Below are 18,457 nucleotides of genomic sequence, written 5' to 3' on the forward strand. Positions count from 1 at the left end.
AGTAAAAAATTTGAGTGTGGATGGGGAAAATGTAGCATATAATATTTTGCAGTGAGGATTAATTTATTGCTTATTTCCACCGGGAACGAGATTTTGGCAAATTTTTCCAATGGGCGAGAAGGGGTTTCAGTGGGTTTGTGAGAAGGGGTTTTTTCACAAATAGTTGTGTGCGCGCATAGTCATATGAAAGAATGGTGCGCGCGAAGGAATCTGATCTCCCGACACAGACAGAATTCAAATGCCGTATCGATTTTGTAAACGTGGAAAAGAATCACGGAAGTGAAAAAGTATCTGCGGTGGAGAGAAAAATCAAAATGGTAGAGAAGCAGTGAACGAGAAGAAAGATTTAGAATTTCTCAAACATCATGCTCAGCTGAAAATAAACAAACATTTTATTGGATCTTCTTCGTTCTAATTTATACTTTTTGCAGGATTCTAAATTATGGGTTATACTAGATTTATTCTTTTGATTTCTTTGGTGGTTTTTCATGTCAACTGTGATGAACATGACCACAAAGTAAGTATATAATATTATATATTTTTTTGTTGTTGTGTTGTTGTGTCCATCCCAACAACCCAACAAAAGCCCTGTTCTGTTGTGTTTAACTGAAGCATGGATAATGGGTCTTACGACCTCTTAATACTTAAAATATAGATAGATAGATTGAAGCTATTAAGTAAGACGAACTGGCTCAGGTTTTCTTAGCCTGGGAATTAGTCTGGAGATCATACTCTGTACAAAAATATTTCTATCCTGTTAAAATCCCAACAACATCACTGAAATACAGAGTATGGAATTATTGACTCGATTCAAATCACTTCAAATCACAAAAGAAAAAACCGTTATTTTTTCAAAACAATTCAAAAGCTCGCGCCACTTCTTGAAACAATAGAGCTGTTTGACGTCATACTTTTGTTTATCAAATCATAACAATAAGATATTAGCCAATCAAATTCTGCGATTAATTCTTGCATCTTGTATAATTCCCGGCTACTACTGTCTATACTTTGATATTTTTTTGAAACCACATAGACAGAGAGAAGTCGGATCTCCCAGCTACCTGGGAATCCAAGCTCATAATCTTAGAAAAAACACCTCACCTCACAAAGCTCTAAGATTATAGAGCTTGGTGCAGGTAAATTAGTCTGACACAGAATGTTATAAACAGTCTGTGTGTGAACACGACCCTCGACATGGCCCGAGAATTCTCGGGCCTCTTCGGGCCATGTTCGGGCCGAGAGTCCCTATCAATTCTTTTGGCCCGAACATGACCCGAGTCATTCGGACCATGTTCGGGCCATGTTAAATGTTAAATTGATTCAGCATGTCCAGTCAAACAAAATAGTACAAAATAAGATTTGTCTGTTTTGTTTATATCGCTCAAAAATACTTTACGAGCTTCCTGTGGACACGCTTCAGTTTAAAACCAGGACCAGTTTACTAGCAAATATTTCCACCCTAAGTATATTTATAACTATGTTTTCATACCAAATAAGACATTTAATATTTATATGAATTTACAACATTCATATATTTAATATAATAAAGAGAAACCAAGTTTTTCTCAAAGAAAATGTTAAAAAAATTCAGTCCTGAAATTACCAGTCGGGTGTTTAAGATAAAAACTGCAATTATTGCTCTTTTCGGAAATTATTGCCGAAACGGCAATTTTTTTAACGATGAAATGCTGAATCAGCAGAAAAATAAAAAAGTAAATAAATGAAAATTGCCGTTTTCGGCAATTATTGCCGTTTTTGCAAATAAAAGTTGATTTTATTATTGAACACGTGGTATTTGACACCCTCGTGATAAGTAGGCCCACTGTGCCTCGTTTAGTTTTGTTTTCAACTGGTTTTTGTTGGAAATGCAGATAGCAAAATCGAGTCGTATGTAAACAAATTTACAACGGGGGTTTTGTTATCTCTTTCTGGCTGTGTTTCGGCATCGATGCAGGATCTTTTAACTTATTATTTTAGAACTTTTCATGTTATTGAGCAACGAAAAATTGAAAAAATCACTTTTAAAAATCTGAAAAACCTTTTTCTCGATGCAATTTTATTATTTTCAAACACCTCTGACATCTTTGCCCTTAAAAGGACAACACATTTTGCTGATTCAGCATTTCATCGTTAAAAAAATTGCCGTTTTCGGCAATAATTTCCGAAAAGAGCAATAATTGCAGTTTTTATCTTAAACACCCGACTGATTACACGCCTGTTTAAATCATGTTTTCAAAAATTGGCCCGAGTGTGGCCCGCGTGTGGCCCGAACACGGCCCGAATTCTCGGGCCATACTCGGGCTTTACGCGAATTCCAATAAAAGTTTTGGCCCGAGAATTCTCAGGCCATGTCGAGGGTTGTGTGTGAACCCTTGTTGACAGACTTTCTGAACTTTGGAAACCCATGCAAACACACGTAATCAACTTACCATAAAAAATCTTTCACAAGCTCTAAAGACTTTCAAAACTACTAAAAACCACATCAAAACATCAGCCACATGTATTTAGACTTCCTTCCAAAAGCCATTTTGTTTCGAATTGAATCTATAATGTTTTCATTTTCACTTGTTTTCCTTTTTTCTGCAGAGTTAGCTTTTTCCATAAATTATGCGGGCGCATCGGAATACACCTTATCGGAAATTCCACCTCCTCGCGTTGTTACTACGCAACACTTTTTGGGAGGTAAACAAAGCTCGATATTGCGGTTTTCAGGCAAAAAGCCTTACAATTAACACCCAAAATGTTGATGCCAAAAGAGCCTCCAAATCAACTGAAGAACCACCGAAGTTGTTGTTTTTCTCTTTCTAATAGCTTCTGCTAGCATCTTGAAAGCTTTGTTTTGTTTGTTTTTTTCAAATTCAGGGTATTTTTAGGAACATAAACAAGCCAGATATAAGCAAATGAGTTCTTGTTTTACGCGGGAACTTTTATACAGGTCTAGAATTCATGTAGTATATTTACGTGACGGAAATGTAGTGTTGAAGCTGGGCCGTACTACGCGAGCGTACTCTATGGATTGCTAGCCATACCGTCGCTACTCGCGCTACCATTTATGTTTACCTTCCAATTTCAACGGATCCATTTTAGCGCAATTGTTTTTGTGGAATTTCCGATAAGGTGTATTATCATATTGCGCGCAAAAGTACTGCTAAGTAATACGCTGAAAGCTGGCCAATCAGGCCGAACCTGCATTGCAGGGAAAAATCTCCCTGCAGGCGAGTTACCTGCGCCAAGCGTTAAACAAGTAGCAAAAATATCATAAACTAGTAGACTGTGAATAAAGTATAACGCTTGGATTCCCAGGCTAAGGTTTTCTGTGGCAAAAATCCAAATATTTTTTGCCCAAAATTCTTGATGACCCGGACATAATTTAATGTGGGTGAGATGCGATTACCTTGATCCGCTTTTTGCTTGCCATCATCCAGTGCCATCTTGGATTATTTATATGCAAAAAAGCTGGTGTCAGAATTGCTGTGGTGAGAAAAGAAACCTACAGTATTCAAAAAGAATTAGAAAGTATTAACTATTATTATAAAACTTACGTTACATGTAATTTGAAAGTGTAATCTTGTAGAAGAAAGATTAAAATTTTGCTTCCCCTGAAAAACAGAAATAATCTATAGCATTGGTGATTCCGCCATTCCAGAATTTGTCTGTAACAGGGATGGCGGACGACACAGGATTTCCGTGGGCAAAAGTTTTCACCAAAATTCAAAATTTTGAAGGCGAGAGAAAAAAATGTATGAATATCCAAGGCAATTGAATTAAAAAAACAGCAAAAAAGAGTGGAATTTCCGAGACATTTTGCGTAAGTACAGTACATGGATTTTCATGGTCAAATTTCCAACCACCACTGGAAAAAAAATCATTTCTGAGGCTAGAAAAAATTTAAAGATGTATATACGCCGCCCAACAAGGGTAAGGAAATTTTTCTGGAATGGCACATTTAGTACCAGCTTCCAGAGTATGGCAGAAATCATCAAGATCTCAAGGGCAGAGATTGCTCACTTTTCAAGGGCAGGGGCAAAATTTTGATATTATCTACAGTTCAGGGGCAAAATCATTGAAAACTAGCTATATTTACCTGTTTTTCTGGCTTTTTTTGTGGTGGGAAACAGATCTTAGGGGCAGAGTTTTATGTTTGGGGTGCATGTCACTAGTCCGACACTTTCTAGTCCGACAGTAAAATAGTCCAAATCTATAAAATAAATTTACAATTTCGAAGTGTTTTTTTCCGACGTCACTTTTGTCCGAAAACGAAAGATTTTAGAGTGTCAAATGTAGAATAAGGGTTTTTCACTGAGATAGTATTAATAAAAGTTATTTTAGCGGCATTTTGACATAATTAGAAATAAAGGACTAATCAAGTTTGCTTAAAGATAATTTATAGCAAAAAGAATGCACCGCCTTTAAGGGTCCCTTTTTGTATGTTCAGAATTATGCTATTATTAGGGTTGTAAATCACAAAAGAAGGGTCGTAAAAACAGCTAAATCCAATTTCTTGACTCTTGAAAGCCTATTCCTAATAAGCTTCCCCTAAACCCGAAAAGTCAGGTTTAGGGGCCTAACCTCAAAGTCAGAACTTTGGATTTTTATAAAAGATGTGCCTTCTCTTCCGCGACTCATATTTCGTTTTTTTATATGTTTTTTTTTGACTCGTTGTCGGACAAAATTGTTGTTGGAATACTGACGCATTTGTCAAATCCAACGTCGGACTTTTTTTACTGTCGGACTAGAAAGTGTCGGACTAATGACGACCTCCCAACCATGACATGCTCTGAAAACTGGCATTTAGACATAAACTCAAGCTGAAAAATCAGCAATAAATAAAGGTGCAAGTGAAATCATTATTCAGCTGACAGTAAATTATCCTCCTGGGGATTGTATGGCTCAAATACGTCATACTTCAATCTTTTATTGTTTAGAATGAATATAATGTTTCCGGGCTAGGCTTGTGTGTGCATCAGTACCGTAAGTTGGTCTAATATTGACATCCCTCGTCTAATTCCGACACCCTTCTTTAAAGAAAGGAATAATTTGAAAGCTTGAATCACTGATTGAAAAAGGATTATTCCTCTCTGACCACTAAGCAAAGAAAAACAGTTTCAACCTTTCTGAAAATTTCAGCTGATAAAAAGGGTGTCGAAACTAGAGAAGGGGTGTCGGCATTAAACCATGTTACGGTAACAAAAACAGGATTTATTTTAGAGAAAAAGTTTTTAAAGTTACGTATTTCAAAAATAGAAACATTTTTTATAGTAAAATTTTTTTTTTCAAATTTTAATAAAGATAATTTATTCAGCTTGCAAGAAAATAATCAAAATTCTTCTTCTCGTTCCTTCAGAATTTGAAAATGAGTAATCACAGGTGCACTTTTTGAAACTTCTTGTTTGCGCAGCACAGCAAATTTTTTCACCAAGGAGGGATACTAAAATCTGAGGCATTAGCCACATTATAGTTTAACTTCTAAGGTAGGTACCACATTTTTTTGTGAAGGTATTATATATTATGATATTGTAAAAACAATGCAAAATATTTTTTCCATCAGAAATGAGACCATTCGTTTCTCTTCTTACTCAAAACCCTTTTATGTCTAAATTAATGGTCTGAATTATGTAAATGTCAGAAAGAGGACATTTTCAGACCTAACAACATTAGGTGCAAAATTCAAACTGTTAGCCAGATTTTCCGAGTTTTGGAAAATAGGGGAAACTTTTTCCAAAAAAATCATTAAATTAGGTAGCTTTTTTTTTAAATCAGAAAATCAGGGAAACATCTTTTCATCAGTTTCCATACTTTTCTCAAAACTCAAAAAAAGACGAGAAATTAAAATGTTTTAAAATTTTGTGAGGCAAATGTGGAGATACGTGAGCCTCGTGCTCAATATGTGAGAGTTGGCAACTTTGCATTCTATTGTCAAAACAGAGCAATCCCATAAGCATGTAATTATGTTGATTTTTAGCAGGTTTAAAAGTTGTTTTTGTTTTAATTACTGATACATGTTTTGCTTTTTTCATTTCTGGATGATTACCAATACCTTTGTCCACTCTTTGTCTTATGCAAGTTTCAGTATTATTTTCAAAAAAATCTCTCAGACTTGTCACATGTTTACTTTAATAAAACATTTCCTGATCCAGGGAAATATTTCTTAGTTGTATAACTACTTTTTCAAGGAGTCTGCTAAATTACGTGGGTTACCTGTGTGTCGTGGGTTTGTGGGTCCGTGCCCTCGTGGGTGTTCGTGGGTTAAAATGTCTCGTGGGTTCGTGGGTTCGTGGGTCAAAATATCTCGTGGGTTCGTGGGTCCAAAAAAAAATCATGTGGGTTGAAATTGCTCGTGGGTTCGTGGGTTTGTGGGTCAAAATCGCTTGTGGGTCCAAATTTTCCCGTGGGTCCAAAATTTTCCGTTGGTCCCAAAATGTTCCAAAAATCCAAATACTGTAAGATCGTGTAAGATATGATATTTTAAGCAGCGAGAGCTGTAAACATTGTTTACATTTCGCTGTTTCATATCTATTCTTAAATCCATCATCTTCTAAAACCCTAAAACACTTAATAATGATTCAATTATTTCTTTTGTAAATTTCTTTGCGATTCGCGTGTTTCGCTATTTGAAACCCTTGCGCAATTTTACGGTCCGAAGGACTGTATTTCAGCTAAGTTGATAAAGAAGAATTGTTAATGTTATAACCAATAGACATGACTTTTTATAAATACCCAGGAAATGTTTTAATAATTATAAATTAAACGATTCTTTTAAAAGACTGTGACCTCTTGTATTAATTGTGTGGTAGGAGGAACATGGTAAACCGTAAAGGGAGATGAAAATAAGATTCCTCATAGTGACGTTAATTGGGCTATATATATTATAAAGCTTTCGATGGAAGTCGTTTTTTTAAGGACAGCGGTAGAAATATTAATATTAAAATCAGATCAGCATGGAAATGTTTTTTGACATTTTCCATTTCGCTCTTTCTTCTCATAAAAACTATTGAGTTAATTATAGGGTGAGAAGAACGAAGAACAATGAGGAAGTTTTTCAATTTTAAACTTTTACAATTTTTGCTTTACTATAGGTCGTAGATAGCGTTTTCGACTACTCTAAAAAATACCCGATAACCCATATGAATTTTTATAATTTATTTTTGGAAAATTATTAGAATTTTTTAACCCACGTGATTTTTTTGGACCCACGAACCCACGAACCCACGAACCCACGAACCCACGAACCCACGAACCCACGAGCAATTTCAACCCACGTAATTTTTTTTTGGACCCACAAACCCACGGTTTGAAGACAAAGTTTGATGCAATGAGCTTATGAGATCCAGCAGAGCCATTTTTGATTTTGGTACTTTAATTTGTGTGACTTTCCTTGTGTATAAAACTGTATTTCCTAAATTCTATAATAGTATGCCCCTGGTGAAGAAGTCATCATCTGGATGAACACAGTCGGACCATATCACAATCGACAAGAAACTTATGAATATTACTCACTGCCATTTTGCAAAGGACACAAAAAGACAATCAGCCATTATCATGAAACGTTAGGGGAAGCTCTTCAAGGTGTGGAATTAGAATTCAGTGGATTGGATGTGAAATTTAAAGGTTTGTTTTATTTATTATAATCAATCATATTTGTTTTTTTCGTTTAAACAATATACATTGTGCTTAATGTTTATGCATGGCTTCATCCATGATCCCCCTTAAACAGCATGTTACTCCTTGTCCATCCCCCCCCCCTCAATTTTGGAATTTCATATTTACTGTGCCATTTATTTCGAAATTATATGTAAACAAACACGATCATGCTTTTGACATTGATGTGATTGCTCTCGAGATTATGATTTGTCTTCAATATAAGATTGGAGCATGAAGCTTCTAAGCCGAATTAGCCTATTTAAAAGAATTCTTTTGCAAGTTCACTGCAGTAATCAACTTTTTATGGTTGAGCACTCTATTGCGAATGGAGTTATAAGTTTGACAAAGAAAAGAATAATGGAGAAGAGTTCTTGAATTCCCAAGTTGAATTGAATAATTATAACTTTTTTCTTGAAGGGAATTCTACACATATTCAAATTATTTGGATTTCACAAGAATTACCCCCTCCCCTCAAATTACTTTTTTCTTTGGTCTAAACATAGATAACCTCTCATTTATGAAAATCCCAAAAGTTTGCCCCTTAAAATTTTGAGAAAATTCCAGTCTTATTTTAAGGCTGAAACCATGATATGCCGATAATTCAGTAACCAGCAATATAATCCCTTTCTTGAACAAATTGACCATCAAAGGTGTAGAACGGTGTAAAACAGTTGTAATCATTTCCTTTTTCATCATAGAGGATGTAAGTTTGACACAATTTTGCTCAGTTAAGCTGACACCAGCAAATTATGATGCATTTTCATACGCGATCAGACATAGATACTGGTATCAAATGTATATTGATGATTTACCAGTCTGGGGTAAGTGCGGATTGTGATGAAATTCAAAATTTTTGATATGCAAATGATGTACTAATTTTCTATTTTGATATTATTATTAAGAAATAACTTACAATTCTACACGGTGTTTCATGCTGGCGCAATCTTCAGGCAATGCAGGTGTATATTTCGCTCGAATTTTTCAAATTTTCTTGAGCACTTTGCGATTCTATTTCACTGTCTTTTGATAATAAACAGTTTATTTACTCAAAATAAGGCCCTTCAAACGGTTCTCATCAACTTTTCTCTTTTTTAAAGTAAATCGTTTCATTCTCTGTCATCGAGATCACTTTTTTTTGAATTTTCAGGAATTGTTGGTGAAAAGAATGAAGACGATGTATTATATATGTGGACACACAAGAAATTCGAAATAGGGTACAATGGTGACCAAGTAAGATATTAATTATGCTGCAACTAAATTTTTCTGTTGTAAATCTTAAAGGACAGTGTCTGGCTATTGTTATATTGTGCTAAATAAACAAAGAAAAGTTTTGTCTTTCCTCGTTCTGACCAATCTTGCTCCACACCACAACACACTCCACAACACAAAAGATTTATTTTTTGCTATTTTTGATAACTTAAGATCATTGAAATAGATAACTTTTATGTACAAACAGTATGAAGTAAGCATTGAATACTAATGTATCAACTACTAACTACTAAATCAACTACTAAAGTCTGCGGCTGGGTCAGAAAATTTTTTTTCACCTGGTCGGTTTCCGGAAACACTACATTTTTTTATTTTTGCGTAAGGCTGAGAATATAGCCTGGAGGCCACTTAAACCCTCCCAAATTGAAAAATCTGATGAAGCAAAGTGGAAATACTGCAACTGCAATCCTCGCTTCAACCTTTAAATTCTGAAAAACGTTAAAATTCCCAAAATTGCCAACATATTTCGGTGCTGATTGTAGAAGGAGTAATAGTTTATAGTTCATTGAATAGCTTAGGCGTTAGAGTCTCTTCTTTCTCCGCTGCTCGGACCTACCTGAATGATAGAAAGGTTCCCAGTAGTAAAACTTCAAATTAATTCGCTGGAGGACAGAATCAAGTAAAGCAGGGCCAAATCTGGAGGTTCTAGAATCACTCGTTGACCAAAAATGGTCAAAAACGATCAAAATCTTAAAAAAGTGTATTTTCGTCAAATGTTTGCATTTTTTGACTTGAACTTTGACCATGAAGCCCAATCCAATTCCTATGTGTTAGACCAAAAATGACGATTTATAACTCAAACTGGCATTACAGGAGGGCTTCTCACTTCAAGGGTTATAATACAAAAATTGTGAAAATTTAAACTGAATTGATTAAAAAGAATTCAGTATCCAAATACTTTTTACTTATATCAAGAAAAATAATTGACCCTTTCATGGTGCCTTCATAATAAATACTGTTTTATTAATTTTTACAGATTGTAGAAATCAATTTGACGAGTGAAAATAAAGTGAAGGTCGAGGAAGGTGGTGATCTTCCATTTACTTATCAAGTAAGTATTTCAAATCAAGAATGGTACCTGTTTTTTGACTACACTCTTCTCGAAATGCATAAAATAATTACGAGCCTCGTTTTCAAAGTAATGTTGTCAAGATACTTCAACGCTATCAGACATAATTAATGTTTACGCTTGTTTGAAGTTTCATATCAAAATTGGAAGCGTTTTTTAGAAAGGATATCTTCTGTCTTATACCTTGATAAATCCTTCACTCTCACCTTAATTAGAAAAGTTTTATCAATTTCATTTGCTTTACAGGTCACTTGGAAACAATCACAAATGACTTACGAAAAACGTTATGAAAAATACTTGGACCCAGGCTTTTTCCAGCACAGGGTACGTAGAGACGGATTGTTTTAAACCCATTGGGATGTTATTGATATTTTGGCCATATAGTGTACAGAGGGATCTAAACCCCCCTATATGTGTATCCCCCTTTTAAAAAAAATTTCGATCCCACAGTATTTACATCAGCAGTCCACTAGTCATTCAAAACCAAAAACATTTGTATTAATAAAAGTTATATGAAAAAAAACAGTTTATGGCGCTGCAGGCAAAAATTTAGCTATTTACACTTGTTTTTTAGTTGTCCCACACCAAATATCTAAATCAATATAAATACGATAGATATCTTGACGAAAAGTTGTTATCCCCTCTATTTTTACTTGACCCCCCCCCCTAAAATCTTAAACTCGTATTTTCTTCGGAAAATCTCCTATCCCCCCTATAAAGCATTTTTGGAAAAGTTGAATCCCCAAATATATAGTAAACCTTTCTGGGCGATTGGTTGGGCGATTCTCTACTTAGAATGATAGGATTTTAAAATATAAATTTCTTGCTAAAAATCTGTTATTGTTTTTTAAATCATTTGCAGATTCATTGGTTTTCCATCTTCAATTCCTTCATGATGGTCATCTTTTTGGTTGGTTTGGTCAGTATGATCTTGATGAGAACTTTACGAAAAGATTACGCAAGATACAGCAAAGAAGATGACCTAGATGATATGGTATGTTCGTATGATCAATTTCCGCAAAATTTGTTATCATTAAGCTTTACTAGCGGCTGTTTTCGTGTTCATATTCACAATATGCGCCATTAACGAGTTTATTTATTCGAGATAAACGGAGGGGGACGGTATAAAGCAAAGTTGACATGTCTCCAAAATCACCGTCCACTTTGCTCGACGACGGTAAAAACACTAAGATACCGTCTATCTGCAAAGGCGATATATAGCCGTACATCAACTATCGACTTTGTTTTTTATCATTTCTCTTACCGTCGCCCTCGATATCCTCCGATACATAAACTCGGTATTGCAATGTCTTTCACGGACCCAACAGTTGGTTAATTGTAAGTGACGTATTGACTGATTTTACGTCACTCGCAACCAATCAGCTGTTGGGTCCGTGATGTTGATGTAATGTCAGAAGACATTGCAATGGCGCATATCATGAATACTCAACAAGCTAGCTCCAAAAGCAGACGATTAGATAGATTTTATTGGTAATGAATAATAGTATTTGGTTCGTTTTGGTTTATCAAAGTTCTTCACTTCATGAATAGATGGGAAATGTAATCGATTTCTTTTTCATTGAAGGAACGTGATTTGGGAGATGAATATGGTTGGAAGCAAGTTCACGGAGATGTCTTTCGAATGCCATCCTACCCCACAATCCTTTGCTCTTTAATTGGAAGCGGATATCATTTAGCGGCTGTCACCATGTGTGTCATTGGTTTTGTTATCATGGGAGATTTATACATGGGGTAAGTATCAGTTAATATTACAGACTATCATTCTAAAGTTGGAAGTAAACATTATAATAGATGAACCAAAATAAACAAGTTGCAAAATGAGGAACAAAAAAAGTAAATTCAACTCTGTTCACTGTTCTGGAGTAAGTATTGTATAGATCGTCTACTGGAAAAATATTGTTTAATCCCATTTTGATTATCCCAAATTTCTATTTGGTGTAAGTGTTGTTAGGCCGAGGTTACTCCTAAAAAGAAATAGTTTTTGTATCCTTGTATGGATTCTACCCTTGGACCCTGTTCGAATGTCCAAAATGTGAGGCAATATCTGGAACATTATTTAGTAATTATTCATTATTAGGGTGGGGCGTCAAATGTCAAAGTCAAAAAATTCAAGATGTAGTGTTTTTTTATGAAAATTTAACCTATTGTGAGGCATTCTGCGCAATTTTTAAGGTCAGAAGTCCAAAATTGGCCGAACCCCCCTGGGGGTACTGATTCGCACTACAGGCAAAAATTGGAAAAAATGGCATTTTCTGGCCTTTTCAGGCCTGTAAATATGTCAAAACTATTGCAAATCTTATTTTTTTCATTTGCTGTACTAAACTTTATGAAGAAACAACAAAATAATCATATTGGGTTGAAAATTGTGCCCATTGGAGCCCTAAACGAGCCGTTTTTTAAGCCAATTTTGGGTAGCAAAATGCTTTTTAAGGCCAATTTTGCAAGTTCATAAACTTTAAACTGATTAAATCGCATGTCTGAAATTTTCAGAGATGGAAGTCTTCAATAAAGTCTTTAAGCAAAATGAATTTCAAGTTTTTCACTTTTTTCAAAAATTCATAATGGCGTCTTCAAAAATCGCTTTTTAGCAAAAAAAAATCATATTTATCAAAAAATAGCATTTTTTAAGGCAAGCTTTTACAAACTGAGTTTAAATGCTGACTGAAATTTTTTATGCAGTGATAGTATTCTGGAGATACTCCAGGGAAATCAAAATCATTTGGGTCTGGGATGCGTCTATGTCCGCCATTATGGAAATAAAATCCCTGCTAAGAGCCATTTTTCAGGCAAAAACCCAAATTTGAACTGAAAAAATCTCTAAAATGACAATAGACATGGGCCCGAATTTTCTTGCAGTGATAGTATTTTGGAAATACTGCAGGAAAATCAAAATCATCTGGGTTTGGGATTTGGGTATATCCACCATTTTGGAATTGAAATTCCTGCTAAAACGCAATATTTCAAGCAAAAATCCCATTTTTGATTGGAAAAATCTTAAAAATAGCAATAAACATGAACCTAAAATCTTTTTGCAGTGATAGCCTTCTGGAAATACTCCAGGGAAATCAAAATCATTTGGGTCTGGGATTTGTTTACATTCACCATTATGGAAATGAAATCTCTGTTAAAATGCTACATATTTCCATCCAATACGTCATAATTGACTAAATATTCTGTATATTACATTAAACAAAGAATATGAATTTACAATCCTTTAATTTTATAGCAAAAATTCTATTCCACTCAACAATTCTTTATAGCCCACATACATTTCCATTCTCAAGACTTGTTCCGTCAAAAAAAGATTGGATTTTGGCATGAAAGATTATATACATTTTAAAATTGGCCTCAATTCAAAAATTGTTGTCCCAGACATCATACACCTAAATAGTTTTTACCCCTGGAGTATTTACAGAACAATATCACTGCAAAAAGATTTTGGGCCCAAAACTATTGCCATTCTAGAAAGTTTTTTAGTCAAAAATCGGGTTTTTGCTCGAGATGTTACATTTTAGCCAGTTTTAGCAGGAATTTCATTTCCATAATGGTGGATGTAAACAAATCCCAGACTCAAATGCATTTGTTTTCCCAGGAGAATTCACAGAATACTATCACTTCAAAGAAATTTGGGTCCATGTCTATTGCCATTTCAGAGCAGCTTTTAGTCAAAAATGGGTTTTTTGCTTGAAATGTTGCATTTTAGCCAGTTTTAGCACATATTTCAATTCCATATTGGCGGACATACCCTTATCCTAAACCCAAAGGATTTTGGTTTCCCTGGAGTATTTCCAGAAGGCTATCACTGCAAAAAGATTTTAGGTTCATGTTTATTGCCATTTTTAAGATTTTTCCAATCAAAAATGGGATTTTTGCTTGAAATATTGCGTTTTAGCAGGAATTTCAATTCCAAAATAGTGGATATACCCAAATCCCAAACCCAGATGATTTTGATTTTCCTGCAGTATTTCCAGAATACTATCACTGCAAGAAAATTCGGGCCCATGTCTATTGTCATTTTAGAGATTTTTTCAGTTCAAATTTGGGTTTTTGCCTGAAAAATGGCTCTTAGCAGGGATTTTATTTCCATAATGGCGGACAAAGACGCATCCCAGACCCAAATGATTTTGATTTCCCTGGAGTATCTCCAGGATACTATCACTGCATAAAAAATTTCAGTCAGCATTTAAACTCAGTTTGTAAAAGCTTGCCTTAAAAAATGCTATTTTTTGATAAATATGATTTTTTTTTTGCTAAAAAGCGATTTTTGAAGACGCCATTATGAATTTTTGAAAAAAGTGAAAATCTTGAAATTCATTTTGCTTAAAGACTTTATTGAAGACTTCCATCTCTGAAAATTTCAGACATGCGATTTAATCAGTTTAAAGTTTATGAACTTGCAAAATTGGCCTTAAAAAGCATTTTGCTACCCAAAATTGGCTTAAAACGGCTCGTTTAGGGCTCCAATGGGCACAATTTTCAACCCAATATGATTATTTTGTTGTTTCTTCATAAAGTTTAGTGCAGCAAATGAAAAAATAAGATTTGCAATAGTTTTGACATATTTACAGGCCTGAAAAGGCCAGAAAATGCCATTTTTTCCAATTTTTGCCTGTAGTGCGAATCAGTACCCCCAGGGGGGTTCGGCCAATTTTGGACTTCTGACCTTAAAAATTGCGCAGAATGCCTCACAATAGGTTAAATTTTCATAAAAAACACTACATCTTGAATTTTTTGAGTTGCCCCAAAAATGACTGTTGACGCCCTACCCTATCATTATTTTCACATTTCAGACGTGGCTCAATCATGAGTACCATCATTTTTGTATACGCAGCAACCAGTCCAGTCAACGGATTCTTTGGTGGTGCTTTGTATTCAAGACAAGGCGGTAAGGAAACTCTCTTTAGAATATGTTGAGGTATTATGTGCTATGGCGCATTAGTACGTCCTCAGGGGGGGGGGTACCGAGTCAGTGTACTGGCCCATAGTTGGTGGGGTGGTGTATTTTTAGGTTAAATTGAGTTAGTACAGTGTATCAAAAGGGTGGTCCTCTGAGAAAAATACATTGAAAAAGTTAGTACACTGTACTAAAAAGGGTGGTGTTCTGAATTGATACACACTGAGAAGTTAGTACATTGTACTAATTCCAGTGGTAAAAACACACAAACCCAGAGAATTCCCATGTATATTCGCCCTAGTTTGCCAGGTCCAAGCTGGTCCGAGACCTTCAAGTCAAGGCTGGTTAAGCTATACAAATTAGTTCACTGATTTTCTCCCGATGTTTCCTGTTTACATGATTGGATTTGTTTCAGAGTCGCAGTGTGCACAAGTGGAGACCGGCCTTAAGTCCAATCTTGTTTACATTTTCTTTAAAGCCCTATCTACATTATGGCAACAAAAGAATTTGAATGTGTAAGCGTTCAAATCGAAGCTTTCAAGTCTCTTATTTTTCTTCTTCAAAAAAGAAAAAACTGCTACAGCTTGCCAGACAGCCAGAAATCAAGTCATAGGAAGGGAAATAACTCAAAGTTGGTTTTGAGTGTTTTGACGTGCTAATTTCAGCTAATTTCACTGTACAGTGTGTTAAAAGGGTAGTGTCAAAGCCCCGGCTGTGGAAGAGAGTTAGTACAGTGTACTAGAAGGGTGGTATCGAAAATCCGGTCATGGAGAAAAGTCAGTACAGTGTACTAAAAAGAGTGGTGGTGGTCTAATTTTTTTGAAAAAAATCAAAAAATTTAGTTAGTACCCTATGGTCCAGTACACTGACTTGGTACCCCCCCCTGACGTCCTCGTTATTTCGTAAAAAAATGTTTGTGTATTGATAAAAACTTAATCGCAATAAGAATAATGGAAATATTAATGTAATAATTCTGATGGTGTTACTCAAAGAAGAAGTTAATTACTTCAATCATTTTTTTTGCTCCAGGAAAGCAATGGATACGTCAAATGATAGTCAGTGCATCATTCATCCCTGGTCTTGTATGTGGATCAACCTTCCTTATCAATTTCGTTGCCATGTATTACAAAGCTTCTCGCGCCATTCCCTTTGGTACTATGGTTGCCATAGCAGCTATTTGTTTGTTTGTCATCTTACCTTTGACACTGGTGGGTACCGTTCTTGGTCGCAACATCATGGGTCAACCGAACAACCCATGCCGCGTCAACCCAGTAGCTCGTCCCATTCCAGAAAAGAAATGGTTTATGGAGCCAAGTGTGATTATTTTCTTGGGTGGTATTCTACCTTTTGGTTCCATCTTCATTGAGATGTATTTCATTTTCACATCGTTCTGGGCGTACAAAATTTATTATGTGTATGGATTTATGTTGTTGGTGTTTTTGATCCTGGCTACTGTGACCGTTTGTGTAACCATTGTCTGCTCATATTTCCTTCTCAATGCTGAAGACTACAGATGGTAAGCTGTTTTTTTTTTTTTGACAATGTTATTTTAGATTCGCAAACCTTTAAAATGTACAATAAATACTCTTTTCTCGAGATGCATAAATTTATTGTTGTCCTCGTTTTCAAGCATAAAATTACATATTCACAATGATAATTGTGTTGTTTACACCTCATGAGACATTTTGAATTTCAAGTACTTTTGTTTTAGAGTTAATGTTTGCCTTTTGGGAATTTAAATTTGTTTAAATGTATAATTTCATAGCAATGAAATCTGTTTGAAAACGAAGATAACAATAAATTTATGCATCTCGAGAAGAGTGTATTGGTTTTTATGCTGTGGAAAGCTGTTTCATCCCATAAGAATTAACTACTGTACCTTAAAATAAACTTTCTCAATAATAACAATTTATTTTCATTTTATTTCAGGCAATGGACGAGTTTCTTATCAGCTGCATCCACCGCTATTTATGTTTATATGTATTCCTTCTATTATTTCTTCTTCAAAACTAAGTAAGTTCATCGTTTCTTGATTACCGTATTACTTCGAATAAACGCCAATTTGTCGGTTTATAGGAGGAGCGTTTATTCGAGGAGGGGGGGGGACGTTTATTCGAATTAAAACGGTAATATTCATATTTTGCATTTAAGTGTTAAACGTAAACTAATAGCTATTGAATTCAGAGTAGTAGCAGCTCCACAATAAAATACCCTCTTAATTTGGGCTGAGTTCAAAAATGGTAATATTTATCTTTTTACATACTTCTCTTGATCATTTCAGAATGTTTGGTTTCTTTCAAACGGTCTTTTACTTCGGTTACATGGCTTTGTTTAGTGCAGCTCTGGGTATCATGTGTGGTAAGTTTCTCGTTGATTTGTTTCACTGGTGTACTGCTTATAGGGATGCCAAAGCTGCTCTTATCATTTCGCTGCCATCGAGGCAAATATAAGAGAATGATCTATCTGTAAGAGAAAAGAGAAAAGGAAAACCTGTTTTCTAAGACACTGATTTTGAGATAAGACGGTTTGCCACGTTGGCATCGATTTATTTATTTAGTTATTGTTCTGAGTAAATTTCCTAGCTTGCTTCTCCTTTGGTAGGGTATCTGTTTTTTCAGGTAATTAATTTCAATCATATTCGATTCTCTTTAAAAGTGAAATGCCTTGCAATGCTCAAAAGGATCATTAATAATCAAAACTGTTGTCATGTTTTAGGAACCTTTGGTTATATTGGAACCAGTTTATTCGTATGGAAAATCTACTCCACTGTGAAAATCGATTAAGACCTTGATGACTTAAATGCAAGTAATCGAAAGAAAAACTAAATTCAACAATGAACGTTTAGTGCTTTTTCAATGACATTCAATATATGAACGCTCTTTGAGATGATGTGGATATGTTCATGAAAAGCCGCCCGTCATCGCCCTTCACATGGCGACCAAGCACAAACGAAATCAGTTAGATATTACACCATTATACTCCAATACCACTCCAAAGAATAACAATCGATATTTTTTTACGTTTACTCTATCAGATGAATTCTTTCTTTTAATGTTATATTTTTTATTTGATCATTTTATTTATAATATTATCGCAGTGAGTGTTTTTATTATTCGGATAAATTCTGCGTTTTTCTGTTTTTGTTTCTTCATAACAAGGCTATGTAGCTTTTTCACTCGACTATCGGAAAGTGTAGAGATCGTAGTCCACGTCATCAGACTGCTCAAGGTTTTTTGAATGAAAAAAATGTCAGATTTTGGACAAAAAAATTGCCAAAGTTATTCTCCCCGCGATATCAAAATTATACTGTATTTGTTTAGTTAGTATTTTTTGAGGTTGGTTGGGGATGATTTAAGTTATTTTTAGGCCCCTGAAATATTTTTTAGGTGTTCATTTTTTGTAAACGTACAGTACAGTAATGATAAAATTATCAGTCATTTTTCTTTTTGTTCGGGAAAATATTTTTACTGATATTTTCAACAAGATTTATTTTTTGTCTGTTGATTTTTATTCCTGTTCGACGGTTGCGATAACAATTTTTGAATTTCTTTACTTTTTTCGTA

The 18,457-nt window shown here is 34.8% G+C and overlaps 1 protein-coding gene across 1 annotated transcript; it reads left to right on the plus strand.

Annotated features, from left to right (window-relative positions):
- Positions 1 to 270: 270 nt before the first annotated feature.
- On the plus strand, positions 271 to 18,379 carry LOC136817811 (transmembrane 9 superfamily member 3-like). Its single transcript, XM_067074129.1, has 13 exons — positions 271 to 517; positions 7,413 to 7,608; positions 8,340 to 8,462; positions 8,789 to 8,871; positions 9,887 to 9,961; positions 10,226 to 10,303; positions 10,842 to 10,973; positions 11,565 to 11,731; positions 14,791 to 14,885; positions 15,924 to 16,410; positions 16,824 to 16,907; positions 17,176 to 17,252; positions 17,610 to 18,379. Exons 1-13 carry the CDS (start codon positions 443 to 445, stop codon positions 17,675 to 17,677), a joined length of 1,740 nt encoding a protein of 579 aa, XP_066930230.1. The 5' UTR covers positions 271 to 442; the 3' UTR covers positions 17,678 to 18,379.
- The last annotated feature ends 78 nt before the right edge of the window (positions 18,380 to 18,457 follow it).

The sequence above is a fragment of the Clytia hemisphaerica genome, unplaced genomic scaffold (genome assembly GCF_902728285.1).
Source record: "Clytia hemisphaerica strain Z4C2 unplaced genomic scaffold, Clytia hemisphaerica genome assembly, whole genome shotgun sequence".
Classification (NCBI taxonomy): Eukaryota; Metazoa; Cnidaria; class Hydrozoa; order Leptothecata; family Clytiidae; genus Clytia; species Clytia hemisphaerica.

Bases quoted from the DNA above. Each gene is read 5' to 3' on its own strand.
- LOC136817811 (XM_067074129.1), top strand. From the start codon at position 443: ATGGGTTATACTAGATTTATTCTTTTGATTTCTTTGGTGGTTTTTCAT. The intron at 518-7,412 runs GTAAGTATATAA...ATTCTATAATAG, and splicing joins GTGATGAACATGACCACAAA to TATGCCCCTGGTGAAGAAGT. The intron at 9,962-10,225 runs GTAAGTATTTCA...TTTGCTTTACAG, and splicing joins ATCTTCCATTTACTTATCAA to GTCACTTGGAAACAATCACA.